At 45.1% G+C, this 12,230-nt stretch overlaps 1 protein-coding gene across 5 annotated transcripts in view; it reads right to left on the reverse strand.

The window, feature by feature from the left end:
• Positions 1-12,230, reverse strand: part of MYO5B (myosin VB) — a 335,372-nt gene that overhangs the window by 131,510 nt on the left and 191,632 nt on the right. For all 5 annotated transcript variants that reach the window (XM_061400147.1, XM_061400145.1, XM_061400148.1 and 2 more), the window contains exons 5-6: positions 11,240-11,396; positions 1,006-1,149 (exon numbers count right to left, since the gene is read on the reverse strand). In XM_061400147.1, coding sequence (XP_061256131.1) covers positions 1,006-1,149; positions 11,240-11,396 — 301 coding nt within the window. The remainder of the gene's footprint in view (positions 1-1,005; positions 1,150-11,239; positions 11,397-12,230) is intronic.

A 12,230-nucleotide genomic window follows, 5' to 3' on the forward strand; every position in this document is an offset into this window, starting at 1 on the left:
TGCGCTGCCTAGCTCACGCTGGGAAGACTGTCACTTCCCTGGTGCGGCCTCCCTCTCGCCCCTGAGAGGCTTGGCACTAAGAGAAGCTCTGCCCCTGCAATCATCAGGCTGGGACGGCAAGGGGAAAGGTCCACAATGAGACGGGACTTACAGCAGACATCGGGGCCAGACCTGCCTTACACAGGCAGAGTGGGGGTGGTGGGCGGTGGGGACACGGGCTTCAGGAAGCCTGAGTGCAGACGGCAAGGAAGAGGAAAAAACCCACGAGGAGTCTAGCCATAGCCACGGTCAGAGCACGTCTCACCCATACCCAGCCCAGCAGGCTGTCTGTGCTGTCGCAGTGAAACTGCAGTGGTCCGCAAATGGGGCGGTCCCACCAACCCTGCGGGGTGGAGGGAACCACACTCGGGGTTGTGAGCTGCACCGACCACCACTGGAGGCCAGGGTGCAGGAGGAGGATGGTCCCCGAGAGGCCAAAGACTATTCGGAAGGAGGGAACCCAAGGTGAGCAAAGAAGAACCGAGTCACGTGAGGCACGTGAGAAGCGAGAATTCCATCTATTTGTAAAGGAAACTAAGAAAATGGTCAAATACCTTTTTTTTTTTTTTTAATATAACCAAGTGAGTTTCCTGGTGAAAGAGGAAACCCATAGACCCTATATGACACTGCCCAGATCACAAGACTCTGAAGTCCACAAGGAACATGACTGTCTTCTCTTTGATGCCTAGCAGAGGGCTAGCACATAACAGACAATACATCTTTGCTGACTGAATCTAAACACAATACCCATTGAAACATATGAATATGGGATAAAAGATTTTTCAGGTCTGATACCTATAAATGAAAACTTATTAATAAAAAAAGGAAGAAGGAAGGCCAAAAGCACAAGTCTATCCAAGTCCAGGTTCAGAAGACGAGATGTTCTTTGGGCACAGGGGGTGCAACATGGACCAAGGAAGCACCAACCCCGGGAAAAAGTACAAAAAGTGCAGTCACGCGGCTCACCTGAAAGACCACCCTGGACTTCTCCAGCAGGTAGGTCCTCATGTTGGCCCCGATGATGCGGTACCTCTTGTCAAAGCCGATCTGAATGTACTTCCCGAAACGGCTGCTGTTGTCGTTGCGGGTGGTTTTAGCATTCCCGATGGCCTGTGCAGAAAAGACAAAGGTGTGCAAGACAGGGTGGGTTTTCCTAAGTTTCAGGATTGAATGCTCCTGGCAGCATCTCTATTCCCTCCCTCCTCCTTCCTTCTAGAACTTGTTATTGAGATGACAATGGTTCGAGGAAAAGAAAACAGAACTTCATTTTCCTTTACTCCTAAGGAAGGCCAGTGAGCATGATGAGTTGACTGAGGGTCTCTTTAAAGGGGACTAGACAGCTGGAAGGTGCACCTCCCTGACCTTCTTCTCTTCTTCCTTTTCCTACCTGGAATGTGCATGTGAGGGCCACTCTCCACCCCACCCTGAGAGCGCGCCCCGATCCTTCAAGGCACCAAGGGCCAGGCCACTGTCAGACTTCAGGAAGCCAATTCTGTTGGAAAAGTGGCAGGAGGGCTGCATTCCCCAACATACAGGGAAAAATGACCATTTCCCAGGCCTCCATCATGAACCAGGTCCTGGGCTGCGCTCCCTTCACTTTCCCTGAATCCAGGCAAGAATCCCAGGAGATGGGTATTATTGAGTTCCCTCATATTTTTGTGAAAACTTGGGCTCAAAAAAGGTAAGCAGTGTGCTGGGGGTCACATGGCAGGGAAGTGCCAACACCAAGATACAAATCCACAGTCCGTGTTCACTCCACCTGGTTTCACGGTCCTTGTCCAAACTACTCACCGCCAGACAGGAGCTGCCACCCGTGTGGGTGACTTCTCACATCTCAAACAGTCAGGTCAAATCAAAGGATAAAGACTAAGACATGAATCATCACATTTATCTTTTCCTAAGAAAGGAGGAGAAAGCCTTTCAGAGGATGGCAGGGAACCAACTCATTACTCTGATAAGCAGTCAATAAGGAAGCAAAAATCCACCCTAACTTTCCTGTGTAAACTCTATCAGGGTAACTAGTTAGTGAGAAGCTTCTCTTCCTAGACTCACTCCCACTGATAAATGTGGGAGGAAAAATAGAATGTGAACATCTCCATTCTGTAACTCCTAATGAATTAACTAATCTAGGCATAAGCAACGGCTGCTGACTTCACCAAAAGATGTCTAGCTAGGCATTCTGTACATCTTGATGGGAACACCCACCATCAGCAATAAAGGGTTCTTGGTTTTTAAAACAAACAAACCTAAATCTAACCAAGCCTTTCAATTTTAGCACCCTTTTATGGGACATACAGAAGACAAAGGAACATGTTAACATCAGGAGGATGCAATCAGCAAAGGCCGGCTTCTGTAAAACTCTAAAGGACTGTCTACCTCCAACCAAAGAAAACACAAATCTCAATTTCAAAAATTTCAAATTTCATCATTTGTAAAATGGCAACAAGAATGTTCTCTTCCCGGCAGATGAACCTTCACCACATCTGAGATCACTCCTTAGGACAGCTTCAGGAAAGCTTGCCTACAGTCTAAAGATCACTGCCAGCCTATCCTCCTTACCTCACAAGGCTACTTTGAGAATCGATACAATGGATCTACAAGTACTTTGAAAGTATATAACGGTACCCATGAAGGGAAGCGGTTGTTTGTATTATTACTACCAAACCCATAAACTCCACTCCAGGCATGAAGAACTTCTAACTTCTGTGCATGTGTGAAGGACTTGAACATTGTTCTTTATCTGTTAAACACCTGCTAGATTTATTGCTATTGTATTGACTTAGAAAACATTTCGATGCATGAGGAAAGTGAGACCAGTTGTTACACATGATAAAAACTCCGACTTTGATTATCTCTGAGTCTACAGTGCAACAAAAGACACAGACATGATACAGTTAAAATTTGAAAAATGAACAAATGACATATGCAGGGAGTTCATGGAAGAAAGTCACATGACCAGTAAACATCAGATACTCAACCTCAGTGGAAATCAGAGAAATGTAGACAAAGATGACAGTCCAGGGTGGCACTACCTGAAGAACTTTGATACTATGAAATGGTGAGGAAAGAGGAACTCTCATATATACACTGCTGGTCCAAATGTAAACTGCAACAGCCATTCTTAAGAACAACTGGGCATATCTAGTAAAATTGAATATATAAGGACCCAAGAATCCAGCAACTGTACTTCTAGATATTACCGAGAGAAACTGTAATAACTGTACAAGCAGGTGTGCAAAACAATGTTTAATGCAGAATATGTGTAACAATAGAATACAACCTTAATGTCTACCAATCGGAGAAACAGATAAAATGTGGACTATTCATACAATGGGATGCTATGAAGCTGTTAAACTAAGCAAATTAGAACATAATGCATGGGTAAATAAAGAGAGTACTGAGTGAAAAGCAAGTTGCAAAATGGTTAATAGAATATGGTACCACTTATATGTGATAGATGCTTATATCTTTCCTTTTCTCCTTTGCTTTTTGCTTCTCTTCTTTTCATAGCTATTTGTAAGGCCTCCCCAGACAGCCATTTTGCTTTTTTGCATTTCTTTTCCATGGGGATGGTCTTGATCCCTGTCTCCTGTACAATGTCACAAACCTCATTCCATAGTTCATGAGGCACTCTATCTATCAGATCTAGGCCCTTAAATCTATTTCTCACTTCCACTGTATAATCATAAGGGATTTGATTTAGGTCATACCTAAATGGTCTAGTGGTTTTCCCTACTTTCTTCAATTTAAGAATGGGAAAGACTAGGGATCTCTTCAAGAAAATCAGAGATACCAAAGGGACATTTCATGCAAAGATGAGCTCGATAAAGGACAGAAATGGTATGGACCTAACAGAAGCAGAAGATATTAAGAAGAGATGGCAAGAATACACAGAAGAACTGTACAAAAAAGATCTTCACTACCCAGATAATCACGATGGTGTGATCACTGACCTAGAGCCAGACATCCTGGAATGTGAAGTCAAGTGGGCCTTAGAAAGCATCACTACGAACAAAGCTAGTGGAGGTGATGGAATTCCAGTTGAGCTATTCCAAATCCTGAAAGATGATGCTGTGAAAGTGCTGCACTCAATATGCCAGCAAATTTGGAAAACTCAGCACTGGCCACAGGACTGGAAAAGGTCAGTTTTCATTCCAATCCCAGAGAAAGGCAATGCCAAAGAATGCTCAAACTACTGCACAATTGCACTCATCTCACACGCTAGTAAAGTAATGCTCAAAATTCTCCAAGCCAGGCTTCAGCAATATGTGAACCGTGAACTTCCTGATGTTCAAGCTGGATTTAGAAAAGGCAGAGGAACCAGAGATCAAATTGCCAACATCCAGTGGATCATGGAAAAAGCAAGAGAGTTCCAGAAAAACATCTATTTCTGCTTTCTTGACTATGCCAAAGCCTTTGACTGTGTGGATCACAATAAACTGTGGAAAATTCTGAAAGAGATGGGAATACCAGACCACCTGATCTGCTTCTTGAGAAATTTGTATGCAGGTCAGGAAGCAACAGTTAGAACTAGACATGGAACAACACACTGGTTCCAAATAGGAAAAGGAGTTCGTCAAGGCTGTATATTGTCACCCTGTTTATTTAACTTATACACAGAGTACATCATGAGAAAAGCTGGACTGGAAGAAACACAAGCTGGAATCAAGATTGCCGGGAGAAATATCAATAACCTCAGATATGCAGATGACACCACCCTTATGGCAGAAAGTGAAGAGGAACTCAAAAGCCTCTTGATGAAAGTGAAAGTGGAGAGTGAAAAAGTTGGCTTAAAGCTCAATATTCAGAAAACAAAGATCATGGCATCTGGTCCCATCACTTCATGGGAAATAGATGGGGAAACAGTGGAAACAGTGTCAGACTTTATTTTTTGGGCTCCAAAATCACTACAGATGGTGACTGCAGCCATGAAATTAAAAGACGCTTACTCCTTGGAAGGAAAGTTATGACCAATCTAGATAGCATATTCAAAAGCAGAGACATTAGTTTGCCAACAAAGGTCCATCTAGTCAAGGCTATGGTTTTTCCTGTGGTCATGTATGGATGTGACAGTTGGACTGTGAAGAAGGCTGAGCGCCGAAGAATTGATGCTTTTGAACTGTGGTGTTGGAGAAGACTCTTGAGAGTCCCTTGGACTGCAAGGAGATCCAACCAGTCCATTCTGAAGGAGATCAGCCCTGGGATTTCTTTGGAAGGAATGATGCGAAAGCTGAAACTCCAGTACTTTGGCCACCTCATGTAAAGAGTTGACTCATTGGAAAAAGACTCTGATGCTGGGAGGGATTGGGGGCAGGAGGAGAAGGGGACGACAGAGGATGAGATGGCTGGATGGCATCACTGACTCGATGGACGTGAGTCTCAGTGAACTCCAGGAGTTGGTGATGGACAGGGAGGTCTGGCGTGCTGCGATTCATGGGGTTGCAAAGAATCGGACTGAGTGACTGATCTGATCTGATATGTGATAGAACCACCCTCTGATTTTTGCATATACAAATATGTAGGAAAACAAATATGGACTGGAACCAATCACTTCAATATGATTGGGACTGCACAATAAGGAGACGCATATCAACTAGGGTGGAAACAGAGAAGGGAGAAATTTAGCCAATGCCAGCAGAATGGGAAAGGCTTTAAGAAGTGGAAGTGTGAAGCGAATCTTAAAGGGTGAGTATAATTTCACCAGAGGAGAAGGAAAGGGGATTTTATTTATAAATATAGCATGGGCAAAGGGACAGAGGGGCGTGTGAGGGACCTAACACGTGAGGAATGGCTACAGTGTGTTGAAACATGAGAGGAAACAAGAGGACAGGGAGTCAGGAAGGTGTGATGGGGCAGATCCTGGTATGAATAGGTTAATAGTCATAGACCTTGTTTCTTTAGCTTAAAAAAAAAAAAGTCATATCCTGAAAATTACGTCACAACTGGTTTTCATTTCTGTCGATTTAGCCCCCTTTCTTTCTCCAGGACAAGGGGAGTCTCTGCAGCTCCTGGAGTTGTATGCCTGCAGACTCCAGTCACCCCAAGAAGCCATGTGACCCCTCTGGGCTGGGGCTGGGTCTGTCCCTGCTCCCTCAGTCTCTTGATTAGCAGTGCCCTTCTAATCAGCGCAGACTTGTGAACCAGTCGCTCCTGGGCTGCTGACAAGCTCTTACACAGAATGGGGTCAAAGAGCTCTGAAGCTGACAATAGATCATCCGAATCCAGCCCAGTCAATCCCAACCCACTCGCAACTCGACTTTAATTCAAACGACTGCCACCTAATGCAGCCCACTGGGAATTCCAGCGCCTCAGACAGCCCGCAGCTCTGGGTCTCCCCAGGAGGCGTCTGCAGCGGCTGGGCTGCAGAAATAACGAGGTGATGACATGACCATAACTGATTGCTTCGTTGGGAGGTGCCATCCTTCCCCAGGACGTCATCAGTAATCAGCAGTGCCCTGATTAAAACATGCCTTGTATTGGCTGTATTCCTCTGAGGAGCCATGAAGATGACTGAGCTTCCTGGCACCGGGGCCCAAGTTAAGACTCTGAACTTGCAACAAGTTGGGTTTGGCTAGTAACAGAATCTGCTTTTTCTCTGCTTGGCGTCACTCTGATTCTACCTTGAGTTCTTCCAGGCAACAATTCTTCCTTTCCATGTGCATATCCAATATTTCTCTCAAAGGTAACACTTAATAATAGCCCAAGGGATAGCCTCTATGATAACAAAATTCCACAGCTGATAGAATGAGCCCTCTGGGTTTATTCACATGATTTCCAAAGTAGCAATCTGCTTAACTGTAGAAATTTAACGTTTTGCACCCAAACCACTGTAGCATTTGTTCACATGACATCATGCAAGACTAGGCTGGTTCATGGACACACCCTTCCTCCTCTTGCTCTCACATTCCTTCCATGCCTGCCCAGCAGCCCACCAGCCTGCTCAGGCTGTAACAGACACTGGAAACATCAGATCACTTCAGATCACAGTCATTTAAAAAGCATTCCCAAGGCAGGGGCCCCAACAGTTAGGTTCACCCCAGTGTTCATGGCAGCATTATTCACACTGGCCAATAAAGTGGAAACAACCCAACTATCCATCAACAGAGGAATAGACAAAAACGTGGTACATACGTGCAACAAGATGTTACGCAGCCACAAAAACGGAGACAAAGTACTGATGTGCGCTGCAACAGGGGTGAGCCTTGGGAGCGCTACGGAATCAGTGAAATCAGCCCTGCGCTGCAACAGGGGTGAGCCTTGGGAACACTACGGAATCAGCGAAACCAGCCCTGCGCTGCAACAGGGGTGAGCCTTGGGAATGCTACGGAATCAGCGAAATCAGCCCCCACAGAAGAAGTGAGGTCCATGATTCCACTTGCATGCGAGACACAGAAGAGGCAACGTCGTGGGGACAGAAATTAGAACTGAGGTTACCAGAGCAGAGGGCAGAACAGGACATTACTGTTCAATGGGCACAGGGTTTCTGTCTGGATGGTGAAAACATCCTGGGAATGCACGGTGGTGGTGGATGGTGCACAACACTGAGCGTGTATTAGTGCCAATCAAATGTACACTTCAGTGGTTGTTAATTTTTCTATTATGTACGTTTTACCACAACAAAATAAAAAAAAAAATCTCTTTAACAAGTGGTGCTGGGAAATCTGGTCAACCACTTGTAAAAGAATGAAACTAGAACACTTTCTAACACCATATACAAAAATAAACTCAAAATGGATTAAAGATCTCAACGTAAGACCAGAAACTATAAAACTCCTAGAGGAGAACATAGGCAAAACACTCTCTGACATACATCACAGCAGGATCCTCTATGACCCACCTCCCAGAATATTGGAAATAAAAGTAAAAATAAACAAATGGGACCTAATTAAACTTAAAAGCTTCTGCACATCAAAGGAAACTATTAGCAAGGTGAAAAGACAGCCTTCAGAATGGGAGAAAATAATAGCAAATGAAGCAACCGACAAACAACTAATCTCAAAAATATACAAGCAACTCCTACAGCTCAACTCTAGAAAAATAAATGACCCAATCAAAAAATGGACCAAAGATCTAAATAGACATTTCTCCAAAGAAGACATACAGATGGCTAACAAACACATGAAAAGATGCTCAACATCACTCATTATCAGAGAAATGCAAATCAAAACCACTATGAGATACCATTTCACACCAGTCAGAATGGCTGCGATCCAAAAGTCTACAAATAATAAATGCTGGAGAGGGTGTGGAGAAAAGGGAACCCTCTTACACTGTTGGTGGGAATGCAAACTAGTACAGCCACTATGGAGAACAGTGTGGAGATTCCTTAAAAAACTGGAAATAGAACTGCCTTATGATCCAGCAATCCCACTGCTGGGCATACACACTGAGGAAACCAGAAGGGAAAGAGACACGTGTACCCCAATGTTCATCGCAGCACTGTTTATAATAGCCAGGACATGGAAGCAACCTAGATGTCCATCAGCAGATGAATGGATAAGAAAGCTGTGGTACATATACACAATGGAGTATTACTCAGCCATTAAAAAGAATACATTTGAATCAGTTCTAATGAGGTGGATGAAACTGGAGCCTATTATACAGAGTGAAGTAAGCCAGAAGGACAAACACCAATACAGTATACTAACGCATATATATGGAATTTAGAAAGATGGTAACGATAACCCTGTATACGAGACAGCAAAAGAGACACTGATGTATAGAACAGGCTTATGGACTCTGTGGGAGAGGGAGAGGGTGGGAAGATTTGGGAGAATGGCATTGAAACATGTGAAATGTCATGTATGAAACGAGATGCCAGTCCAGGTTCAATGCACGATGCTGGATGCTTGGGGCTGGTGCACTGGGACGACTCAGAGGGATGGTATGGAGAGGGAGGAGGGAGGAGGGTTTATTTTTAGAAATTTTTATTAGTAAAAAAAAAAAAAAAAAAAAATCATCCTGCCTGGGTCTTGTACCTGTTTGATTATGAGGCGGTCTGTCTTCATGAAGTTCCCCCATCCTGGCTAATAAGAACCTCCAGGGATCAAAAGGGTTTCTTCCCTTCTCTGTTTTGTACAGAATCACTACTTACTTTACTTCCAAAAGAACAGGCACTCTGTGTCTTGGCAATCTTACTACTACATACTGAATTTCATAGTAGTAATTTTGAAATTTGAAATTTTGAAACTCAAAGGAAAAGCTGAAATCCTGGTTCCATGCTCGCCTGAGAGGATTCCTGATGCTAACTGCAGAGTGCTGGCCTAGCTGCCACCAGGTAAGTGCAGGAGACAGCCAAGGAGGAGGCACGGACTCACCTCCACGACCACCTCCCAGATCCAGCCCATGGCCAGGCCACCACCTTGAGACTTTAAACAAATGCTGTGAGCAAACAGGCTACAAACTAAATGTCTGACAACAGGGAGTTAAATAATGGTAAAGCCATCTATCAATGTATGTCTGTAGCCAATGAGTTCATAAGAAGCTAAATGATAAAGGGACATGGCTAATCCTATTAATATAATAGTCAGTGAAAAAGCTGGAAGGAAATATACCAAAATATTGAACAATTATCAGCAGGCTGTGGGATCAGTGGGGATTATTTCCTTTTCTTTCATATTTTCCAGTGAATCCTTCCTACCTTCTTAACATTTATTTGATAAATGTTTCCCAATGGGTGTGGGACTGAGACCAGCAGCATTAGGATCACCAAGGAACTTAAAATAAATGTAGATTCCCCAGGCCTTCTGAATCAGAAACTCTGGGAGTAATGCCCAGCTATCAGCTCTTACAAATTCTCCAGGAGATTCTGATGCACAGTCAAGTTTAAGAACAACTGCAATCAAATAAAAGGTTTGTTTTTTTTTTTTTTTTTTTCCCGTTTCTAATCTGTTTGGTAAAAATGCCTTCAGCTTTATTGACCATTTCCCAAATCATATAAGAACAGATACTGAAACTTGCTTTTGTCTACAAGCATACTAAGTCGCTTCAGTCATGTCCAACTCTTTGCAAACCTATGGACTGTAGCCCAGCAGGCTCCTCTGTCCATGAGATTCTCCAGGCAGGAATCCAGGCCTGGATTCTCCAGGTAGAAGAGTTTGCTTGGTTAACTGATGAGCCCCTGTGATTCAAGACTCAGAATCTACTCCTGCAGTTGGTAAAGGCAGAGGGAGCGAGAGGGGCTGGAGAAGGTCCAGCCGGGGTCTTGTTCCCCCAGCTCCAACATAATCTGAAGGACCAAGCACACTGATGCCTTGTGCCTCACCTGATGGGCTCAAGGCTAGGTGGAGAAACCTGACGCTATTTTGGCAATTTTCGGCTTCAACTGAATTTCCTCTCACTAAAACCAAGGGGCTCTTCGGGGCTGACAGAAGGGCCTACTGCAGCCCAGGCAATAGTGAAGGGCCTCAGCTTCGGAGGCAGGAAATCAAAGCTGGCCCAGGGACAGTGCAGCCATTTAGCTCAACTCCATCAGAAGGAAACTTTTACAGAGGAAAGGGGGGAAAAGAGAAATGGAGTTCCATCCCTGTAGCATGGCTCGCTATAGTGAGACCTAAGTTTCAGAAATCTCTCTGACCCCTCACTTGCATCGGCCGCTCTGAGGCCACCGTGTGGGAGGTGCAGGTGGTGAAGACAGAGACTGGACCTGCCCTGGCCAGTTCATGCCAACTCAGGGAACAATTTTCTGAGACTCTTCAACAAATTATATGTTGTCACATAGCGTTTGACTCTTTCTCCCCGCAGAAGACAAAGTCCAAACATTTTTGGGAAAGGAGGGGGGATCTTTTATCCAGGCCTCCTCACCCCATGGGAACTTCCCTCCTGATTCAGTGGGGCCTCACCGCGTGGGAAGGATTCGGTGGGACACTGATTTGCTGACACAGGATGGCAGGAGGGGACAGGACACGGCAGAGCTGGCGGTAGACGGGGAAGGACTGTCATGACACTGTCGGGCAAAGTCAAGGGACAGGAAGACATGAAGAGGACCTTCTATCCAATACCGGGGACCTGGGCTTCCAGGTCAGGAAATTCCCAAATCTGTGGTTTTAGGGGCACCTTTGAAAAATTTCCCTCAACAGTGGACAACAGGTTCTTGGGAAGAGGTAAGAATGCTGACCACATGAGGCTGGACACTCAGCAGTCTTACCGCCAGCAGAAGGAACTCCAGACAAGGAGGCTAAGGACATTTGGACGGCTTTACCTCCATGATGGGACTGGACGCCAGGACCTTCTCTTCGATGTTGGTGTCACTGGCTGAGCCACTGACCGTGGTGAAGTAGCGCATGGCATACTTGGCCGACACCGTCTTGCCAGCTCCAGACTCCCCACTGACTATGATGGACTGGTTCTTCTCATCTCTGCAAAGCAAAGGCCCTGGTCAGTCGCTGGCCACAGAAAAGCGCTCTCGCCTTCCAAGGACCCTGTTGGCAAGGGTCTGAGCCCAAATTAGGGATAAATGTGAGGGATGGCATGGAAACAGCCCAACTTCCTTCATACATTTCAACAGATCTGAAAGGGGGAGAAAGAAAGGAGTTCTGAGAAAGACTTACAAACCCCACATACCCTATTTTATGACCCAGAGGAAGGGGGACATATATATCATACACTATTTGTAATCACCCATAAGTTGACCTTGGGGATGATGGGCAAGAGCACCCTCACTTTGTTCTACACACATTAGCTTTGCTTCCGTCTCAGCTAGAGAGCCCAGGACCAGAATATGGGCAGGAAAAACCACCTGATTTTGAACCTCACACCCACTGGTTAGCTGTCTGGCTTTGGACAAGGTAGTTTACTTCTTTGACCCTCAGACTATCTCAGTCCAGTCTCTTACGACTTTGATCTCCAACCACGCTCATGCTCTTCTAAGTGGTCACCTAGATGTAGGGACCACCTAGGTCTCTAATTCATCCTAACACTCCTGCCAGATTGAGTGTCTAAAGCACAGCTCTAAGCGTGCTTTCCCCACTCAAATCAAGGTAACTACCCATCACTTACAGAATCAAGTCCAAAGTCCTTAGTTGAATGGTTGAACCCCATCACAATGCACACCTCAACACTAAAACCTCTGACAAGCGTGGGCAAACTGTGGTGCTAAGGACAGAACACTGGGCCTTCGGTCTAAGGATCTTGTCTGAGTTCTGGCTCTGCTATCGGCAGGCTCTTTGTGAGCCTTAACCACATTACCATCT

Source organism: Bos javanicus, chromosome 24, assembly GCF_032452875.1.
Source record: "Bos javanicus breed banteng chromosome 24, ARS-OSU_banteng_1.0, whole genome shotgun sequence".
Lineage (NCBI taxonomy): Eukaryota > Metazoa > Chordata > Mammalia > Artiodactyla > Bovidae > Bos > Bos javanicus.